At 39.9% G+C, this 22117-nt stretch overlaps 4 protein-coding genes across 7 annotated transcripts in view; 3 read left to right on the plus strand and 1 right to left on the minus strand.

Annotated features, from left to right (window-relative positions):
* LOC116061231 (myosin light chain kinase, smooth muscle-like) lies at positions 1–9458 on the minus strand. 3 transcript variants are annotated; one of them, XM_035997652.1, is made up of 20 exons: positions 9280–9458; positions 8969–9128; positions 8667–8920; positions 7666–7812; positions 7365–7514; positions 7185–7232; positions 7098–7148; positions 6214–6267; positions 5998–6128; positions 5724–5880; positions 5182–5496; positions 4993–5092; positions 4671–4874; positions 3885–4102; positions 3021–3144; positions 2366–2518; positions 1951–2080; positions 1694–1775; positions 1309–1449; positions 1–609 (listed from the first exon to the last, which is right to left on the minus strand). In XM_035997652.1, exons 2-20 carry the CDS (start codon positions 8974–8976, stop codon positions 404–406), a joined length of 2673 nt encoding a protein of 890 aa, XP_035853545.1. In that variant the 5' UTR covers positions 8977–9128; positions 9280–9458; the 3' UTR covers positions 1–403. The 3 variants fall into 3 exon arrangements, with proteins under 3 accessions (XP_035853545.1, XP_035853544.1, XP_031171143.1); XM_035997651.1 differs by having other exon boundaries at positions 5188–5496; positions 7098–7232; XM_031315283.2 differs by lacking the exon at positions 8969–9128 and having other exon boundaries at positions 7098–7232; positions 8667–8849; positions 9280–9441.
* dcakd (dephospho-CoA kinase domain containing) overlaps positions 6281–22117 on the plus strand; it is a 21884-nt gene continuing 6047 nt past the window's right edge. The window contains exon 1 of the mRNA XM_031315300.1: positions 6281–6291. The gene's annotated coding sequence lies outside the window, so the exon portion shown is untranslated. The remainder of the gene's footprint in view (positions 6292–22117) is intronic.
* On the plus strand, positions 14082–17268 carry LOC116061236 (CD63 antigen-like). The gene is made up of 7 exons (XM_031315297.2): positions 14082–14294; positions 14702–14890; positions 15103–15177; positions 15317–15430; positions 15643–15780; positions 15903–15986; positions 16774–17268. The coding sequence occupies exons 1-7, from the start codon at positions 14238–14240 to the stop codon at positions 16843–16845; spliced, it is 729 nt and encodes a 242-aa protein (XP_031171157.1). The 5' UTR covers positions 14082–14237; the 3' UTR covers positions 16846–17268.
* The window catches only part of pus3 (pseudouridylate synthase 3), a 3776-nt gene continuing 490 nt past the window's right edge, over positions 18832–22117 (plus strand). Inside the window, exons 1-6 of one of the 2 annotated variants that reach the window (XM_031315290.2) lie at positions 18832–18978; positions 19338–19737; positions 19882–20159; positions 20244–20427; positions 20680–20789; positions 21172–21344. In XM_031315290.2, coding sequence (XP_031171150.1) covers positions 19339–19737; positions 19882–20159; positions 20244–20427; positions 20680–20789; positions 21172–21344 — 1144 coding nt within the window. In that variant the 5' untranslated portion in view covers positions 18832–18978; position 19338. Of the gene's footprint in view, positions 18979–19321; positions 19738–19881; positions 20160–20243; positions 20428–20679; positions 20790–21171; positions 21345–22117 lie in introns of both variants that reach the window. The other variant, XM_031315291.2, reaches the window with a different exon arrangement.

Consider the following 22117-nt stretch of genomic DNA (forward strand, 5'->3'; position numbering starts at 1 on the left):
ATTTTAAAAACATTTACGTTTGAACAATGTGCAAAATGTACAATTTGAATGTGACTTGTGTGAACGGTGCTGAGGTCAGCCACAGTAGCATGATATCACCTTGTTTCAGTGCAACAAAACCTTGTGCACTGGCAGCTGAACATGCTAACTACATATTTAAAGAATACAGACTTAGTGCACTAGTAACTGTTAGCTTGTGAAACAAAAAGGGCTCTGGGTATGCATGTCCAAACCTTATTATTCTCCCCAAACACACCCTTTTTTCCTTGACATTTTGTGTACGCAGCCTTTTGTGTTGCAGTGAATAACTGTCAATCCGTGTACTGATCTGTGTCACATCAAAGTCCAGGCTTTATCCAAATAAAGGAAATCTTAAGTTGTTGCCTCCGCTGGTTCTCCACAATCACATCTCCACTTTCAGTTTGGCAGAGCACATTGCTTCCCCCAGCTTGTTGCTGGCCCTGCACACATAAACCCCAGAGTCAGAAGGCTCCAAACCAGCCAGAACCAGAGAGCAGAGCCCGTCTTCATGTTGCTCCATGGTCACTCTGTTTGATTCAGACACCGGCTTCTCATTCTGGAGCCACTTCACCTGTGGCTGCGGGTAACCTGGGATTGAGATAATAGGACATTACTGCCGAATCAAGATCATAAAATATAGGACATTATATAATCAAATACACCAACATCAGATGTCGGAAGGGTTAAAGATTCAATTCTAGATTCAATAATTTATTGCCATGCAACTAAGTTGCTAGGAATTTGGTGCAGTCTGCTCAAAAGAACAAAGCATTCATAGCAGGACCGTCAATACCAGACACACACACACACACACACTAATAAAATAGATAAATATGTTTTAAAAAGTAAAGTGCCAGTGCTGAAAGGCACCCTACAAGTCAGTGCAGTCAAGAGTTATAAAGTGTCAGTGCATTGTATCCATGAGGTGCTGTTGAGGAAGTGTGAAGTGTTGAGGATCTGTTGAGTAGCTGGATGGTTCTGCAGTAGGTGCTGTTAAGAAAGCGGGATGTTTTGGATTTATTAGATTTGTCTTTTTTCTGAGGGGAGTGTCACCAGTAAGGGGTTAGCAGGGTGTGTGGGGTCTTGGAGGATTTTCAGTCCCTTTCGCTGGATGCGGTTCACATAAATATTAACATAGTTAATATAAAAAAATAAAAAATAAAATAATAAAAAATCATGGCAGCCAGTTTAGGACTTTTTTTTCAGAAAGTATTGTCTTTTTTGCTTCTCTTGCAGAATGTGGTGGGGCACTATATAATGAAGTGCAACACAGTTCTGTCACTCTACCATTCACGAGGCATGTTAGCCGAGCTGTCGCTCCTTTGGGAAGGGTGGCGTCCTTTAGGGCGCGCTGGAAGCGAGGTTCACTCTGAAGCTGCTTATCCAGTGACTGGATGGCCTCCTCTGCCTCTTGGCTCCAGCCTGGCTCTGGATGAGAGGGATGATGATGATGAATAAAACGGAAACAAGGCTTTACAGATCACAAAAGGGTAAACTTGAAGTGACAATTGAAAACTGTGAGTCATCTGCCATATGTATGTAGCTCCAGGACAAAGCAGGGCATTGTGTGTGTGTGTGTGTGTGTGTGTGTGTGTGTGTGTGTGTGTGTGTGTGTGTGTGTGTGTGTGTGTGTGTGTGTGTGTGTGTGTGTGTGTCTTTTTATCAGTCTTACCCTCTGAGGAGCTGCCAGGAGAGTCTGGCCTGTTAGAGAGATTAGACATCCGCTGTAGGGCCAAAACAGCCTTGCCAGTTTTCTAGAAGTTTAAAGGACAAATAGCACTGGATGACAAACTACACTCATACCAAAGCTTAAGGTTTATATAGGACAATGGATTGAAAGGCCATCATAGGGAAGTTCTGATAAGAAAATTGTTCCATCTGTCCACCGCTGGGCTAACGGCATTATAGTGATTATAAAAGGTGTGTTACCTTCCACTTGCGCTTGGCCAGAAAGCGTCTCATCTTCTCCTTTTTAAGGGATTTGGTGGGTCTGCGGTTCAGTGGGGTAAAAGAGGCCATCCAGGGGTGGGCGAGGGCCTTGGTACATGACAACCTGCATCTAGAGTGCAGGTGAAGAGAGAGGGAAAAGCAAAGGCTATCAAATGCCAGCAGTCTCCTGAGCTCACTGTGATGTAGCCGTGGATTATCTTAAATCCTGGCTCTCCCTGACTCATATTCAGAGCTTTTCTGCAAACGGTTGGAAATGTCCGAGGTGCCGAGCTTGAAACTTTGTTATTGTTTCACGATGTTTGTGAGCACACCTATCATATACTCTAGGTGATCATGGTGAGAATTTGCCATGAGCCATAATCATGAGAAGAGTAGGGAGGAAAAACAGACCAACCTCCGGTCTTTTTTCAGCAGGGAGCTGATAAAGTCTTTAGCTTGATCAGAGATGTCCTCAAAACTCTCCTGGTCAAACTCAAAGCTGGCAGCAGTCACAAGAGCCAAAGTCTCAGCATCGTTGTTCCCCTGGAAGGGTGATTCTCCACTGAGCCTAGGACACAAATTAACAATAAATGAAATATACACAGTCTCACGTTTCATTGAAAGAGGAACACTGACCCTCGGGTAAATTAATTGTCTTGAGTTTATTATTCACAAAAAGTTTGCACACTTTAATGCACTACCAACGTCATGTTATGGGGGTCTGTAGTAATACAACATCACCAGCAGATGGCACCAAATTTGAATTTGTGGAATCATTTGGGTAGATTTTACATTCTTAAATTTACCATTTCATCTTTGACATAATCTTAAGACGGTAATGTATTGAAATGACTTTACCACAGTTGATATGTGAATAGGATAACTAAAGAATAAACACAAGGCATTTATCACATGAAGTTTCTTTCTCTGTGCCACACTTTATGAAGAATCTGAAATTGCCTCTACGAGCACCGTTTTCACTTCCACAAAGTATCCCCAGTTGCATTTTTACTTTCAGGGTATGTTACTGTGGCTACAGTTTAAATCACTACAGCCTTCGTTCGACTCACAAGACAAAGCAGATGACTCCGATGCTCCACATGTCTGTCTCAAGGCCCACAGACTCATAGTTTATCACCTCAGGGGCCACAAACTCTGGCGTACCATGCATCACCATCAGAGGTTTACCCTCCTCTGAAGAACAAGATGAGAGTAAGAAATTCAAAATGTCAGCCTGAATGTTTTGCATTTGCCGTTTGTATGAGCCTATTTACAGATGGCTAAAGCCAGCTCTAAATTGACCACCTATTCTGGAGATGCAGCTTCTGGAGCGTCACCAAATTTACTCCCTGAATTGGCTTCACAGGCTTTGCTGCATTTATCTATTTAAGGACCTGCTATTGTGTAGTAGTACATTTAGGGAATTAGAAACAACACTCCTTGATGTTGGGTATTTAATTAAGTGATCCTGTGTCAACCTCACTTTGTTGTCAGGATAAAATCTGGTCATATTGAGAGGTTGGCAAAATAGTAAAAATATTTTTGTTAAACTTGATGCACAATTCTTTTTAATGTAGTAAGCATTTTATTTTATTTTATTCTCCCTGCTAGGTGCACAAGGCTGCACAGCATTGACTGCCGCCTTATAAAGACCCTTGGATTTCCCTGGACTGTAACTTTTACAGGAATATACACAGGATATGTCATTCATAAGAATACACTTATACACACACACTGGGTGATTTATTCACCTAGTGAACAACTGCAAAAGTTATAAAAAAATAATAAAATAAAAGCAAAAAGAAAATATGCTGCACTCAAGAGAATGACCCTCTCAAAAAAGTTCCTTTTGAATTTTGCTTCATATTTATCATATTAGCACATGACATCCCAGTGGCATCACTATGATGTTTCTACAAATCCAGCTAACTCACCCAGTTCACGAGCCAAGCCAAAGTCGATGATCTTGATCCGTGTACCAGTTGTATCCATACAGATGATGTTCTCTGGTTTGAGGTCCAGGTGGACAATATTCTGCTTGTGAACATACTGCATGCCCTCCAGGATCTGCTGCATGTAACGGGCACTGGTGGGCTCCGTGTGCTCATAGTTGTCATCCACGATGCGTTCAAAGAGTTCCCCACCTTCAATACTGGGCAGACAAGTAACACCATTCAGGTCCATGCTTCAAAAACTACTGCAGCCCCGGTCCTAGCAGTGATAAGCAGTATTTATAAACATTGTTTGAGATTTGTTAGTTGAAAATATTCTAGACTATCCAAATGTAATCATGTAGTCTAATTGCTTTGTTATTTTTGACTAAACAGCATCTAAATTACAATCTACAAATAATACTTTACACAAAAGACACATACCATATTCATCAAATCATACTTTAATATGTTGATTACATGGCTTCCCATGTGGTTTGCTGTAATTTTATGGTTTCAATGGTTTCAGTTGAGATAAAAAAAAATTGAAAAAAGAAAATGCACTAGCCACACTAAATCTAATTTCTCAACAACCTTGTATCACTGTTAAAAAACACCTAGTATCCATTTAATACCACTAGTGTCACTCCCCTTGTTTCACATCATCAGTAATGGTGTGAAACCATGGCTTCCCTACACTTCCTGCTTTGCCACTAGTTGAGGATAGATAAATCACTTCTGGCTTTGTCCTGGTCAGCAGTAGAAACTTTCCACTCCACAATTACTTACTACTCCATGACCATGACCATCTCGGAGCATGTTTCATAGGCAGCCAGACATTGGACCAGTTTTGGGTGGTGAAGACGGTTCATTAGTTTGATCTCTTTGCGAGCTGCCGTCTTATCCTTGAAGGTTCGGGCTCGGTAGAACTTCCCCGCAACTTTCTGACCCGTGTCTTTGTGGGACATCAGGAACACCTGGCCAAACTTCCCACTGGCAAAACAAATAAGAGGCATTGCATCTTTACTTTGCTGTTTTTTAATTTATTCATTGGTAACATACATGAGAATACATCTGGTAAGTTTAAAGTTTGTTGTAAATACATGCTTACACTCCCAGCCTCTCATGCACATTGTAGTGGTCCTTGACCTTGTGTTTGGTGTCAATGGTCACTGTTATGTGCGACTCAGACTCTTCCTTCTTTTCTTCTTCTGACACAAAAAAATACACAGGTGATAAATCCCTCCTGACAAATACATTTCAAATCCTCTTCTCAAACATTTTTACAAATCTAACATACTTGCACTTGTCGCCATCTTGACACACTCAGACTCCTGGCTTGGTTCGCTGACCCCTGCTGAGTTGTAGGCTCTGACACGGAAGCGGTACTGTCCCAGAGGCTCGAGGCCTGAATGGATGTGGTGGGTTGTGCTTTTGCAACAACTTGTTACTTCAGTCCAGCTCTCAGGCTTGTCCTGGCCCTCTTGTCTGACCTCCACGTTGTAGCCCAGCACTGCTGTACCTCCGTCGTAACTGGGGCCCGTCCAGGAGAGGACCAGAGACTGAGTAGACAGCTTGGAAACAACAGGTTGGGATGCCGGTGGGTCAGGGCGGTCTGAGTAGAAATTCAACAAAATACCTCTATTCATATACCAAGACATGAAGCAATTTTGAGCCACTGATAGGTAACATAATTTGGTGCTTTTTGCAGCATTTACCTAATTTCATATGTGAGCATGCATTTAAAGGACAACAAATACCAGTGTTGCATCATCTCAAGCCACTGGAGAACTCTATAATACATACTGTAAATACTGAACTGTAGATAAAAGTGAGTCTCACCTATGACACTGAGGGAGACGGTATGCTGGGCAGAGCCTTTTCTGTTTCGCACTATGACGGTGTACGAGCCTGTGTCATTCTGACGGGCCTGAGAGATTTCCACGCCGCTTTGTGTGTCACTGCTCCGGACAGACATCCTTGGCCCTCCTACCACCACCTGAAGACCAGGCAAGGTGGAAGTACATAAGCCTTTACTGGCACTGAATTTCAAAGTGAGAATATAAAGTAATGGATCAAACAATACTTACAACCACTGGGACTTTGTTATTATTACCTTGCCTTTTTTGTAAATCCAGCAGCAGGCCACAGGGACACAGCTGCTCCTGAACTCACAGTGTAGCCGGGCCTGCTCTCCTACTCGAACCTCCACCTTGTCTGGTGGGTCTACAAACTCCACAGGAGGCCCTGAGGTGAATAAGAGTTTGCTTAATTAATAAAACCTGACCAAAGTGTTGTACCATATCAACATGTTGTGGTGCCCTCCACTCACCTTTGCTTGTGGAGACTTTTGTTTGCAGGTTGATCTCTCTGATAGCTGTGGAGACTGAAGAAGTGGATTGACTTACAGGTGTGTTCTACTATAGGCAGGTTTAAGAAGTATCTAACCAATCACATGTGAGCAGTAATGTTTGGTTGCAGTGGCGCTGCAATCAACAGAATGCATTGCACTTTTGAATAAAAAAGGTAGGCACCATTTTTCAAAACGTGTGAGTGGATAGGCTGCATCTCATAACCCTAATTTGATAGCTCCTCGACTCCTCGGTCCTCGGCTGAATCAGAAATTGTACCTCCTCGGTGAAGGCTGTCTCAAAGCTCTTATGTCTGCCCGGAGGACCGAGGAGTGAGCATCGAGGAGGGCTCATTGAGGAGCTATAGGCGAGGATACACAAGAGCAGCATCCCCAGAAGCCGTGCAGCTGAAGGAATTGCTAACTCTGCCCAAACAGCTGACATTGTCATGTTATGCTTCAGAGGTAAGGACGTCTCATCCCTCCAAAAACACATTTGCTCGTTGCCTCTCTCCTCCCCTGATTTCCTCGTGTCTTTCCCGTGCCTCCTCGGTGGGAGGGACTAAGAAGGGAGGCAAGTGGAGGACTCGAGGAGGCAATTTAAGGGCTATGAGATGCACCGTAGGCTGCAACAGGTGAGTGAAGTTTAAAGATACAGTCAGTGTTTTATTAACTAAATAAAATGCATGTCATTCACAATTTTTGTTGCTGCTTCCCTGCCCTTTATTACCAGCATATTTATGATTAATTTTCATTATTTCAAGTATTCTTAGTAAGAAGAAAAGCAGAAGGAAGGTAGGGTTGTATGGGTTTGTAAACAATACAAATGTTTTTTTGTAGGATGCTTAACAAAGGTCAGTGTCTACCTTTGTCTTCTTCTTCTCTGTGTTGGCTTCTCTCTTTAGAAGCTAAGGACAATTGAGTGTTTTTGGATGATGCAACCTTGAATGTGACCTCACTGTGCAGCTCATGGTTGGTTGCTCTGGGGATTTTCTTTGTTGCTGTCCCATTGCAAACAGAGTGAAAACTGGTTTACTGTATACACATCAAGTTAATATGAATTATTTAAGGAAAGATTATACTGTTTGGGATGTGTGAGTGATTTCTAACTTGACACTTTACCCCTTCTTTACCTGTGATATGTAACACAGCACTGCTTGACTGTTTCCCAGCAGTGTTCTCAGCTATGCAGGTATACGTCCCGGCATCTCCAGGTGAACACTGAGTCACAGTCAGACTGGCAACACCATTTTTGAAGGATGTACTAGAGTGCACCCTCTCCCCTATATGACAAAATGACAATAGGTAAACATGTTTTTACTGTTGAGGATGATTATAAAAAAATCCTTCTAAATACAGAATATTGTGGTTTGAACCTTTCTCATAATGGAGAGTAGGTGTGCATTTTTAAAGGTATGGTAATCAGCCATTTACCATTGTGTAGCCAGGAAATGCTCAGAGGCTGACTTCCTGTAATAACACCTTGAAAAGTAGCATTACTTCCTTCAAAAACTGCACAGTCCTTGAGTGGTTGTTTGAAGCGAGGCATTTCAAGCGCCTGCAGGGTTGTCAGCCTGGAATCTAAGCAGAGGGGTGAAGTTCAGGACAATGGGGTTTCTTCGTTTTCAGATATTGCAAACTTAATACATCAGTGTTTCTTCTACCGCTGACCAATCAGGAGAAGTCATCAGTGGATGTTTCGGTGAAGAGTTGGGGGGGCTTTTCCACTCCAGGCCTGGTCTAACTGATAGATATATCTATATCTATAGATTAACTTCAAATGCATCGTGTGGTAGATGCAAATGTAGTCAAAAATGAAAATATTAAAACTGTTGACTGTTGTGGGTGTGTGGTATTCACCTGTTTTACCTCCAGGCAGAGCAGTATTAAGTTTCAGTTTAATCAGTTACTGTATCTACTGGAGTACAGTTGTGAGTGCAAGCCTGGGGAATTTGACATGGCGTTAACAAGATTTTACCACCACATGTGTGTTTGCACACATGTATTTTGGTGTTCAGGGTATGTACATATATATATATATATATATATATATATATATATATATAGAGAGAGAGAGAGAGAGAGAGAGAGAGAGAGAGAGAGAGAGAGAGAGAGAGAGAGAGAGAGAGCTGCCCCAAACTATTATTTTGAGAAGTAGCCAACTAGCCCCAGGTGAGTTAACCATATAATATGCAATCTAACAGATCCCAGTACTCGTTTCCCTGATAGGCCTTTACAATGCCCTCATGCGAAGGATTCAAGTTAAAGAAGTTTAAATTATCAAATTCATTTTCAAATTAAAACATCAAGTGCCTGTAGGGGCTGCAGCGGGCTGAGGCTCAGGATGGGGCGTTACTATGTTGCAATATGAGTCCAGTTCATTAACATTAAACAACTCACACATTCAAAAGTTCTCCTGTTCTTCTAGTCTTTACCTGCTGCAGATGAGACTCCCATTTTGTTGTTTCCCATTAACGTCCTGTTATTGGTATCCAGTCCATCCTCTAAACCTTTCTGCTTCTCCACACAGAAAGGTCTGGCTTGAGGCTTGAGGGCCAACCGGAAAGTAGAAACAAAAGTCTTTGGCTTCTCACCATTATAGCCATCCTTATCCATCCCTGGGTAGAAATGATAAATAGTCACTAATGAGTTGGGCCTCCTCTTCCTCTCTTTGTTGTGGTATGTTGTACTAAGTATAGAAGTATAGTGTGAAGCTGATATGTTGAATAGTCACCCTGTCTTCATTCACACATCCTCTGAGATGTTAACAGGAGGAGCATCTGCTTTCAGGCTGCTCTGAAATCACAACCCACCCTCAACCCCACACAGGAAACTGCTTTTTTTTCTTCTTCCCGGAAGGCCAATAAAAACACACATGTCCAGCCTCTACTGTCCCTCTGCGCTAAGAACAGCAGGAGAGAGACGCATGTGATAGAAAACAAGAGTAGAAAGGGCGTGGAAGAGACAAAACATTCAAGCTGAAGAGAAACAGAGGGCACTACGGTGGATAGTGATAAAAGAAACACCAAAGAGAAAAGCATATTTTACCTCGTGGTTCTCTTCATAAAAACTACTTCTCCTCTCAGAACATCCCACAGTCTGCTTCTTTTGCCATTTTACCCTCTGTTAACACCTATTCCCTGTAAACACTCAGTAGGTTGAGCAACACTGCCAGTCACCACAGGAATCCAGAAGAGCCAGTGGGGCAGCTTTTCTGTGTGCATGTACTCTGCTGTGCAACAGACAATATGAAGAGAAATCAGTGAAAGGACAACTTTAGATTTCCAGGGGTTGGGTTTCTTTGAATGAAAGTGGAGAAGTCAGGGGTGGAACCAGACATTATAAACATATAGGGTAATGCCGGTGTTCACAGAATGAATAGCTGACAAAATCGACATTTAATTCCATCCCATAATAATCTAAGATGATGTAATTGCATATCATGGATCCTCAACGATGCCAAGTAAATGTGGCTTCAATACTCTGAATTGAACAACAGAAGAACATCTACTCAATTATATTAGATGTATTCAGGGAATGGCATAATCATAATAGTAGTAAAGGCAGCACAGATCAGCCCCCTGTGACAATGTTAGGGTGTCACTCTACGTACATTAACACATCCTGGACTATTATTCCTGGCCATTGCACATAACATATATACTGTGAACATTTGCACATCTCCTGAACAATATTTTTGCACACCATGCACAAACCATACAGCCTACAGTAATATTGCACATATTTGTTATAGTATCTTTTTACATAGCCTACTTTTTATTGTAATGTATCTATTCTGTATTTATGTTCTTGACTGTGGAACTTGTATTATTGTTTATTCCCTTTTTAATATGTTTATTGTTTACTGTATGCACCTAATACACCAAGGCAAATTCCTTGCATTGCAAACTTGCTTGGCAATAAATCCTGATACTGATTCTGAACCTATAGATGCCGATATTCCCCTAGTAATAGAACTTTTGCTCCATTGATTTGTCGGTCCAGTCAGAGAGACTGAGAGGGGTCTTTTAAAAACCAAAAAGATTCGGGGCTTTTGAGAAAACATTTGGGGCTGGAGACCCAGAGCACCCCCAATCCCCATTCCGCCCCTGAGTAAATTCCACTTGTAAATGAGGCGCCTTTAATCCTATTGATATGGGAATAGATACATGGCTGCTGGTTGGGTGTGTCTCCAAGGTGTGCTCTAATTAACCTTTTGTTGCATGATCTATTAACTATAGACTGGTTTTCTGTTATCTGTATTCTAAACAAGTGAAGATAGTTAACGGATTCTGAAAAGCTGTTTCACTGAAGATCTGTCAAAGCCTCACTGACTTTTATTTTACTTTACAGCATGTGAATAAAACATTTCGCCTTCTAGGAGCATTTTTCTGGCTGTTGCTCCAGCCAGACAAATAGTCTGCTTTGTCTGTTTTGTTCTGTAGGAGTTTTGCTTTTGTTTTGTTAGTGAAATAATTTCACTTTATAGGATAAATAAAGTACATTCAAAGTTGTACTCCAGTCACAATTATTATACTATATTGTTGTTAGTCAATGAGCTTGTTATAATGTGTCTAGATGCACTACATATGTAATTTTTACACAATTATGAATGTGTATATGTATGCATATATGTACATACTATATGTATGTATACATTTTGTTAAACAATTTTAATTTGTTTCTTGTGTAAGTATGCTTTTTATATATATATATTTACTTGTCTATATTACTTATTTATTTATATTAAATATTGAGCTTGTTAAGTTTCTCTTTTTTGACTGCTTATACAGTTTAGCATTGAAAGATGGAATTAACATAGAAAATTTATGCATTTGTGGCTGATTAGTTATTAAGACACCAAATGATTATTGTGTAACACACTCTCAATGCTACAACAACAATAATTGTGGTTGCATAATATTTTTTCTAAAAGCTACCCTCAAACAGATGAGTTACTATGGTGTGGTTTTAAATAAACACATTTCATTCAATGGTGGTCAGTGCAAGAATGTCAGGAAACAGTTACATGGACTGGTAAGTAGTACCATATGGTGGAAGGCACATAATTTACTTATAGACTACAAACATGTCCCCTGGCGCTAAAAGCACGTTGATTGATGGTCCAGACATGGCCCAAAGCTTAACTGTTTACTGATATACAGACATTTAACGTGAAATCGTCTGCCGAAACTGCTAAATTAGTCTTTAGCACAAGTTTACTGGTGTTATTGTTTTCTCCATCATGATTAGATTTTGCCACCGCCTTATTTATGTGGTATAACAAACTCAATTACTAAGATGTTGGTACAAAAAACATCTTGCAAATTGTGCATGCATTTCATTCTTCCATTCTTTCTTTCTTTTCCCCTAAAATCTAAATTGTACATTTCTATGGCACATTCTGGTCTTAATTAAATGTTGCCCCAATATTTAAACTGTGTTTTGGATTTGTAGAGCCGTATATAAGAAGTTTATTCCTGCTCTTGTATTCTTTACATTCATGTTAACTAATGAGTCAGATCTGAAATGTGTAAAGATAATAAAAGAACATCAAAACACATGACATCACCCTTGAAAAATGTGGTGGTAGTAATAGTAGTAGTAAATGAGGCGCCTTTAATCCTATTGATATGGGAATAGATACATGGCTGGTGGTTGGGTGTGTCTCCAACGTGTGCTCTCATTAACCTTTTGTTGCATGATCTATTAACTACAGACTGGTTTTCTCTTATCTGTATTCTAAACAAGTGAAGATAGTTAACAGATTCTGAAAAGCTGTTTCACTGAACAATGTGGACTTACCACTGAGTTCAGGTCCTCTAAGCTGTGGCACATTTTTTAGAAACCATATAGCCATTAGCCATATAAGGTAAAATAATAATAATAATTTAAAATATAAGTGCATTCAGTGGTACTTTGCTTTTAACCATATTTGGAGCTTTCCACTATAGAATGTCATTATTGTTCAAAGAGCTTATATGTTAACATTCCATAAAGTAAACCCATAACTCCACCTCTTTCCTAGACAAGTATCCTCATCAGATGGAAGTCATACAAGGGTTTGACCAAGTCTTGTGGAATTCAAAACAGGAAAAGCAAAAAGTGGGAAGGACAATGTGAGTGCTCCAACTATGGTAATCATTTTACTTCCTGTTCCCATGAAGTCATCAAAGACATGCAGACTTTGTGTTATCCTGTTCCCACAAACTCCATTAAACACATGCCATGCTCCATCACTCCATTAAATTGGAGTAATGGCAACACAAATGCTGAACACATTTGTTTGTTTAAGAAAGTTAAATGGGGCTCCTGTGGTTGCAGAAATGAGCAACTCTGTGAACCAGCATTGATGGCTAAACAGAAGAGAGTCAAATCAAGACCACTGAAGTCCTTAATTAAACTTTAAAAATAACCAAATAGATTACATTTTAAGATGGTGAGAACAGATGCAGACTCAACTGCAGTAATCCAAAATATTCTTCATCTCTTCAAGCATGAATTCCTTTGCAGGCAAATGAGAACAAGTAGATAAGGCTTCATGGAAAGCGAGAGTCAGTAATGAGCAGAAGAAAGATAAAACCACACACTTCTGTACACGTAAATGACTTGTCCTCTAACAGATAAACTAGTCTCTGTGTGTCCTTCAAATAATTACAGTTGTTTTGGGGTAAAACCTCATGACTTAGCTTGCAACTGAGTCTGTTTTGTCATGATCATTCATCTCACATACATTCAAAGAGCTTGCTGTGATTCCATGGTTTAATGAGAACAGAGTAAAAAACAGAATTTCTGATGTTATGTCGGAAATTAGAAAGCAGCACGGTCCTTCACAGCCTGGTGCACTCTGGCTTGAGCTCTAAGAAAGCAGAAAAAAACACTGAAGGGATGGACATAGAGAAAGACATGAATGGATAGAAAAAGATGTGAAGAACGGAGGACACTGGCAATGGGCACTGTAACAAAGATAATTGTGCTGCAGCCAGAGGCCTCAGTCCTTTTCCAGCTGTTGGAGTCGGGTCAGGCTGCCTGCAGCTGCTCCATATGTTGCTGGAGAAGCTTCTGGGGAAGAGCTTGTCCTCAAAAAAATGGAAGAAGCCCAACAGCAAGTTCCAGTAGTCAGACAGCTCCAAGTGCTCAGACACTTTGAGCTGTGATAGAAAGAAACTGCATTTCTGTTTCTTTACGAATAATGATTCATATTCTCTTGTTCTTTTTCTGTATGTTTATCAAATATTTTATGTGTGATTTACTGGCAGAGCTAATCATCTGTTTGAATAGTGCAGTTAAATGTAAAATTGACAGAATAGCTCATACAGTAATGGGGGGTTTGTATTGGAATAAATGTCAGAAAAACTTCCTGCCTTTACCATCTTCGTCTAAACTAATTACTTGCCGAAGGAAAGAGAAGATCAACAGAAGTAAAAGCTTTTCAAGACTGGCGTTGATTAAATTACAATTTTTTTTTAAATATATGACAATAGGACCAACTATTTTTCTGAGTAATTGAACACATGTAAGTCCTCCCATGATGCCGATCTTTGGCTTTTGTTTTGACCCTTTAGCAATCTTGTAAACCTGCAATTTAAAATGAAAGTCAGAAACATAGAAAAAACATATATTAATTTTCTAAACATGTTCATCCATTGGGTCAATATTCACTTTATATTTCTGAAGTTTATAGAGGCTACTACTTGATATTGAGATTATCATATTTTATGGTAGGCTACTATTTGCACTTCATCAATGCTACTATTCAAATAGTCTAACAGGGACTTTATGTTTCCATGTGATATATCAATTTAAATGTTATCAGGATACCTGTTTATTTGCATATGGTCATATGCTGGGACACACTTACTACTGAATTACAATTGGAATTACATCTAGATGCTCAGCCTGTATCGCTTCACACCTAGACTGAGGACCGTCTGCTGCTCACTCTTTTGCTCATTTATCTTTTTATACAGTAAAAAACTTGGATTTGCCTGCAACAAGTCCTGACAATGTGCTCGTTTTGCAGTGTCAAATGTTGCTTCATTTTCTTCAATTTGCTCTTTTTGGTAAGTAATAAGGTTCTGTAAATTAATGAGTTAAGTGTTGGGGACAGCAATAATTTATAACATTGATGATTCAAATAATAAATGGGCTAAATTAAGTGGGATTCAAAAAAGGTCATGAGTATTAGTAGTACTAGTAGATAAAAAAGAAAACAATTTACTTCATGTTCATGATTTTCAGATTTTATCCTAAACTGTTATACAGTATTTATTTTGGATTGATATGAGTAGTACATTGAATTAATCGCACATGGCAAAAATGTCCCACCTAAATCTTTCAGCAAATTATTAGACAAAATCTATATTTTCCTCCTTTCAATGATGTAGTTCCACTCAGCAGCAGAACTGGGTTTAATGTTACTATTCAAAGCACACTGCACTTATGTTCAGCTGTTCAATTTGTTTTTCAGGCATCTGGAGTTACTCTCATCGTTATCGGAGTACAGCAACACTCGACTTACTCACAGATGGGATCTTTTGCAGGGAGCGGCCTGTCTAAAATTGCTATAGTCCTCATTTCAGTGGGTGCCACGATAGTCCTCATCTCCCTCTTGGGCCATTTGGGGGCATTCTTTGATAACTATTCTATGGTGGCTTGTGTAAGTAACATACAGTAATGCTCCATAATGAGTTAAATGTCTTCTCATAGATTTGAATAAGAACCTGTGGAACAATTTTGGGAGGATGTTGAATGTCGATATTTTCTAGATTAAAATGTGTCACTTACAGTTTTGTTGTTTTTAAGTTTTTTTAAGCCATATGGGACATAGCTGACCTCTAACACTGCTCACTGTGTTTCCTTATGAATTAGTTCATCTGCATCCTGATCATCATTATCATTTTGGAGATACTCTCAGGGGCTGTCTTTTACGTATTTCGTAGCAGGGTGAGACACTCAAATTCTGACATCAAGGTCAAAACATTAACAATGCTTCTCAGGGAATATAAAACATTGTTTACCATTACAATAAGTAAAGCTCTGGTGCCGATCATAAAGCCATTTTAATCTTCTTTAATATCTGTAGACTGTCCTCCTAAAGAGTGCCAAAAGTGCTATAGACTACAACAGCAAAGCACGAAAGGTGATCCATGAATACAGCCCGGAGAAGAGACACACCATAGACCGAATCCAGGAAAAGGTGACACGTAGAGATTTATGTATTTGACACATCATTTCAAAAGTGGACCTTTCTCAAATTCCCACACAGGAAACTTTAAAAGATTTTTTTTTCCTGAAACAATATGCATATGCCCATATGTACACTGAATTGTTTTTACAGTGCACCATGAATAGACAGATCCACAAACACTAGTGCACTCTTCTCTTGATGTATTATAAACTATGTTGCAGTTCAGATGCTGTGGCGCAGACGGCCCCACTGACTGGTCCAGCAGTGTGGGCTGGCAGAACCATGATGCCGTGCCAGATTCCTGCTGCGTGGAGAAGAGTCAGGGTTGTGGACAGAACAAGGATAAAGTATACGCAAAGGTCAGCTGGGAAATCTCATTTCAAGTGTACAGCCCTTTCATCACATTTCTGTGAACAAATGATTGAAGAGTATGAGATGAAGCGTATTTTATGACTTACTTTACGATTGTGCTCCTCCTCAGGGTTGTATCGCGGCCATCAGGATCTTTCTGTTGAAAAACCTGGTGTGGGTCGGTGCTGTCTGCATTGCTCTTGGAGTTGCAGAGGTAAATACTTTAAATACCTGATAAGTCAAAAATGCCATGAATGTATATAAAGAAAAACAAAAAAAAACACATGTATTTCTCTGAATGATTTAGTGATTTATTAAATTATCTACACTACCGGTCAAAAGTTTGGGGTCACTTAGAAATTTCCATTCCACTCCATTATAGACAGAATACCAGCTGAGGTCAGTTGCATTGTTTTTTTAATCAGTGCAGCAGTTTTCAGTTTACATTATGTGCTTACATAATTGCAAAAGGGTTCTCGACTTGTAGAAAGAAGTGGCTGATCTTTAATGCAATATTTACATTGCCCATTATCAGCAAACTTTCATCCAATGTTCCAACGGCACATTCTGTTTACTAATCTGATATTATTTTAAAAGGCTAACTGAGAAAACATTGGAGAACCCTTTTGCAATTATATAAGCACATAATGTAATCTGAAAACTGCTGCCCTGGTTAAAAAACAATGCAACTGATCTCAGCTGGTATTTTGTCTATAATGGAGTAGAATGGAAATTTCTAAGTGACCCCAAACTTTTGACCGGTAGTGTATATGCAATTTCAACAATTTGCATGTGCAAATATTCATGTAGGCAATGGTAATGAAGACATTTGAAAAATAAGCAGAGGATGGCATGAATGATAATAAAGCCTATCTCATCCTGTTTGCCCCAGGTGGAGAAATCCAGAATTAATTGAATTTACAGAGAGAGAAAAGAACCTTTTTGACCTGTCTTTGAGTTCATTTGCTGCCAGTAACTTACAACCTTTTTACCTATTACAGGTTTTTGGAGTAGTTGTCGGGGTGTGCTTGTGTATAATCTTAAAACGAAAAAACTATGAAAACATAAGATGATGCATCTCATGTGCTCCCTCGTCACGGCCAAGCACAGCCAACCTCCCACATCGCTGACATATTTGATCTATTTGCTTTTCCAGTGTATTCTTTCTAAAATGTGATATTAATTGTTAAACAAAAGTTGTAATGTACTACCTGTGAGTGCAAAAAATCAATAAAGAAATTTAAAAAAAAAAAAAGTGACGTAAAGATTAAACATGTAGTTCACATGAACATGTCATTGATATGTTTAAAAACAATTAAAAGGTACCTTATTGCTACTTTCATGCTTGCCAACTGTGACTATTTCAACAAGTTATCTGACAAATGGAAATATTTTTGTCTATTATGATCTATGTCATTGAAACACCTGTTATAATAGTCTCATGTTTACATTTCATGCTACTATGAATATTTTCAATAAATGTGTGATACGTTCTGGCTGAGTGGTTCAATTTGCATGTTTAATTTTGGCATATTACCTTTTGATCATTTGAGCTAATTTTGAATGTAAATTACAGATGAACAGTTCAGCGTGGACCTAACCTATATCGACGAAGTTTCACTTTCGTACGGAGCCCCTCTGGGGTCAGCTGAGAAAAAAAACTAAACCGTGCGCACAGACTAAAAAGTTATAATTGAGGTAAGTTTGGAGACACTACCTTATTTAATCATTTCATTAATTAATACTTTTGTTGTATCTCTTTTCGGTGTTGTAGCCTAGTTTGTAGACGGTCCCTAAGCACTCCTCTTACTGCCATCTCACCGCCGGCTGCTCGTAGAGACCAATGTTATTTCTCCAGGTTGGAGGACGGCTCATTTTGATGAAAATGAGTTTGTAGCTCGTTGTTAACCTTACTACGTTAGGAAAGATGCGTCGTTTGTGATTTAATATCATTTCGCGATAGAGTAATTGATCCCGGAAGTTGAAATCTGTGAATATCTTTCTAACTTTGCTCACGTTTATAAAACCAAGGGCACGGATTATGAATCCGTGCAAACAGTTTATGAAACCGAGGGAATGGATTTTTATTCTGTGCGCACTGTTTTTTGTTTTTTTTTCTCAGCTGACCCCAGGGAGGCTCCATATTTTCGGGATTGCTCAGGTGCCGCCGGAAATTACGCTGGATGTCCCTCATTTCTGCCGGATGTCCGTCACCTTCTGCTTTCTTTGTGTTGGCATTCTAAACTCCGGTGGATTTCTGAGGACTATGATTAACTGCTCCTCAGATCTCTGCAGGGTAAATCCAGACAGCTAGACTATCTGTCCAATCTGAGTTTTCTGTTGCACGACTAAAACAACCTGTTGAACGTACACATGTTCCACCAAAACAAGTTCCTTCCCGAGGCTATTTTGCAGAGGCACTGTTGCTCCGTCTGGTGCTTAGCAACCCCCAAGATGATTGTGATTGGTTTAAAGATATGCCAATAAACCAGAGCACGTTTTTCTCCCATCCTGGATTGCTGTGTGGACTAGCCAGACCTTCCTCCACAGCACTGTGGAGAAGATCCGGCAACGTGCACCTGATAAAATTCTGTCACTTCATCTAGATAATTGCTCTGCTGAGCACAAAATCATTTCTGAGATGTCATTTATAAAACCTAAAAATTGAAATTTTTCAGCCCTGTGGACCTTTGAACTAAACTGGTTCAGACTGTGTATCTAGTCTCTAGTCTGCAGTTGAGGCTGCGAGCCAAAGGTCATCAGATTATTGCCATCTTTAAATCTGGTCTGAGTCAGAGTAAACTCAGCTAAAACAGTGGCTAAAACAATAAGGGCATAATGCCAACAATTGTTGTAGCATGTTGAATGTTAACTGTTTGACTTATAATCAAAATATTTTCACAATACACTTTACGTTTTACGGTAAAGGGTTTTGAGTGACTGAGATTTTTCTAAAGTAAAACCAGCATGTTTCTGGGCTACCACACGAGTTACTATGCTATTTAATTATTTAATGCTGTGCCACTAGGCGATTTAAGTAATAAACTACGTTTCCCAGAACCCCCCTACGGGAAATACGTCCGCTCTCAAAATCGGTCCGACTCTAGCAAACCCGTATCAGCACGAAAAGTAACGTGTGCGCCAGACACCCAGGAGACTGAGTGAAAAACACAAGTTTATCAGCAACATTTACACTAAAATCAAAGGTAAAGGAACGTTTTATTGCTTTATTATTTACGACCATCACCAGTCTTTATATCTGCTATGTAACAAAACACACAAGCTAAGCTAACAGACTGTGTGTGTAGCATTTAGCCCATAGACTGTAACGTTAACGTTATAAAAGTCTATGATTTAGCCAGTCAGCATACGTTCACTCGACTCCAGTTAGCTGTCTGGCTGAATATTGTGGAAACTGTATTACTGTGAATTAAGCAAAAGTACAAACTATACTGCTTAACTTGCATTCACACAAGTAACAAGTAAGTGACAGAGGTTTACATTATTTAAATATTAAAGTTATCGTTTCTAAATGGTCTTTTTTTCTAGCTTATTCATTGAGCAGCATGTCAGAGGCTTTAATCAGGCGAATACAGGAGCTGGAGGCAGACCTGAAGAAGCTCAAGTCCCAGCTGAAGGAGAGGAGTGAAGCTGGAGATGATCCATCTCCTAATGAACACACAGACTGCAGACCTGATTCTAACACCAGCAGCAGTAAAAAGGGTAAGAAAGCAGGCAAAGAGCGTCCCTTTGACTTTTCCGCCCACCCTCGGCGCCATGTGGCCCTGCGGATGGCTTACCTGGGATGGTCCTACCAGGGGTTTGCAGTTCAGGAGAACACAGACAACACTGTGGAGGCCAGAGTCTTTGAGGCTTTGCTGAAGACGCGGCTGATACTGGACCGACAGAGCTCCAACTACCATCGGTGTGGACGCACTGATAAAGGAGTCAGTGCTTTTTCCCAAGTGAGTTCACTGAGACTCAAATTATAATTTATTGACTACATAGGGAGATTATAACTATATGAATGGTGATCCAGTGTGTTGCTCCAAAATAAAACAAAAACAATTGAATGGCCTGCATACATTAACACAGTTTCTTCTCCGCAGGTCATAACTATTGATTTGCGCTCCACGCAGTTTTGTGGAGGACCTGGTGTCACAGTCCCTGAACATGTTGATGTTAGTGCCAAGAATAAAGCTACTGGCTCTGAGCTTCCATATGTGAAGATGCTGAACAGAGTCCTGCCCCAGGACATTAGGATCTTGGACTGGGCGCCAGTAGCAGAGGGCTTTAGTGCACGCTTTGACTGTCAGTCCCGCACGTACCGGTACTATTTCCCTCGCGGATCCTTGGATGTGACATTGATGGCAGATGCTGCAAAAAGGTGGGTGAAGCCAAAAAGTGATGAACACTGATGTCACCGCTCAAAGTCACAGTTCTGATTTTAGGGCCTCTTAACATCCAACAGATACGAGGGCACTCATGACTTTCGCAACCTGTGCAAAATGGATGTGGGCAACGGAGTCCTGCAGTTTGAGAGGACCATCTTGTCAGCATCAGTCAAGCCTGTGCAGCCTCAGCACATCAACTGCACAGACCAATATGACCTCTTTATATTTGAGATCAAAGGACTGGCCTTCCTTTACCACCAGGTATCAAGAGACACTCACTCAGTGTTTTTCCCCCTCTATTTTTTAGAGCTCTGCTTAGCAAAACAATATGTTAATTTCAAGCCGTTGTATCCCTGTAAATTAGGCCTTTTATAGAGTAATAACACAATATTTAGTTTCAGTAACAGCAAGACTAATTTAGATGCAATCTCTTGTGGAGCTAATTTGAATACTTTGATTAATGACATTTACAGTCTCTTACTGAGGTGAAATTCCTGTTGTGTTATGCTGCAGGTACGATGCATGATGGCACTGCTTCTCCTGATTGGCCAGAAATTGGAAGCCCCGGAGATAATTAATCAGCTTCTGGATGTTCAGAGTAACCCCAGGAAGCCCCAATACAGGTGAATGGACTGCTGTTGTAGAGGTTGTGCATTGTGTCTTCTTTGGTTCTACGAGAAGTCGTCAAAATCGACGGACTTTATTATTCCCAAACTGGGAAATTACTGTGTAACAGCAGCAAGTGACAAGAACATGTACACATACAGAAAATACAAGGAATATACAAATAATAATAAGATAACAAAAGATAATGGAATGATTGATTTCCTGTAGCGGTCCGTGTGTCATCAAAGCGGTCGGAGCCTTATAGAGAAGGTGCTCCGCTGTTGGACCAGTGTGTAGTATAAATAATAAATCTCCTGTGCAAACGAAATCCAGAATAGTAACAACAATACAGTTATATCTATATGAATCTTTCTTAAAGATCTCCCTTCTTGTCTCTAGCATGGCAGTAGACTACCCGCTGGTGCTGTACGACTGCCACTTTGAAGGTCTGAGCTGGAAACAGGAGAATGAAGAGGTGAACCACGTCCTTTCTGCACTGCAGCAACACTGGACCCAGAGTGCAGTCAAGACCCACGTCCTCCATGGGATGATCCAGGGTTTGGAGGCCATAGGTGAGATGTTCAGTGAGATGAACAGACCCTGACAACCTCAACATTTTAATTTTTCATTTTAGCCTGTTAAATTTAATCATAAACCTAATTTATATTAACAGGGATTTTGAAATAGGACTTGGATAATATTTCTAATATCAGCCCAGACTGCTTTTCTGTTTTTGCTAATACCATATTTTGTTTTATTACTACACACAAAAGCTGCTTTATACATATAAAACTGACTTGACTCTGTATCGTATTTGGTAGGAATAATGTGGATGTTCTCAATACAACAAGGAATAGTTGTAGACTTGCATGCCGAGTGTTCTCCTCAAAAAACTAAACAATACTGCTGCACTATCGTGTTCTCATGTAAAACCATTATACTGCCTCCACAGTATTATATTTATATTTTGTATGCATTTTTAGCATATACTGCATACATTATTTAAGGGAGACTCTAACTGGTACCTACATCCTAGGGTGTCTCAGTGATTAGCCCCTATTTTAAGCAATAAAGAAAGTAAGATATTTTTCTTTATACATAGTTTAGTTCTATTCTTTCTGGCATAATTTATCATTATGATCAACTGAATTATTTCCTGGATTTTGTCTCACCATAGTCCCTATAAATGTATGTAGAAATGCAGGAAATGCTCAAATCGGAAAAAAAAAATTCTGGCGGAGAACCCCCAAACCCCCTGTTTTGTGTCCCACCCATTTCTCAAACCAAAGTGACACCCTTGCCTACACCCTTATGTATCCTTTCAATACTTTGCTTAGACCCAGTC

This window comes from Sander lucioperca, chromosome 22, assembly GCF_008315115.2.
Source record: "Sander lucioperca isolate FBNREF2018 chromosome 22, SLUC_FBN_1.2, whole genome shotgun sequence".
NCBI lineage: Eukaryota > Metazoa > Chordata > Actinopteri > Perciformes > Percidae > Sander > Sander lucioperca.

What these genes read in the sequence shown, in the direction of transcription:
- LOC116061231 (XM_035997651.1), bottom strand. An exon ending in TGCTGTGTTACATATCACAG is followed by an intron (nt 7,233 to 7,364) that starts GTAAAGAAGGGG and finishes GCAATGGGACAG; the next exon opens with CAACAAAGAAAATCCCCAGA. An exon ending in GGAGTCATCTGCTTTGTCTT is followed by an intron (nt 2,519 to 3,020) that starts GTGAGTCGAACG and finishes TTTGTGTCCTAG; the next exon opens with GCTCAGTGGAGAATCACCCT.
- LOC116061236 (XM_031315297.2), top strand. Translation starts at nt 14,238, where the DNA reads ATGTGCTCGTTTTGCAGTGTCAAATGTTGCTTCATTTTCTTCAATTTG. An exon ending in ACTATTCTATGGTGGCTTGT is followed by an intron (nt 14,891 to 15,102) that starts GTAAGTAACATA and finishes CTTATGAATTAG; the next exon opens with TTCATCTGCATCCTGATCAT. An exon ending in TAGACCGAATCCAGGAAAAG is followed by an intron (nt 15,431 to 15,642) that starts GTGACACGTAGA and finishes ACTATGTTGCAG; the next exon opens with TTCAGATGCTGTGGCGCAGA.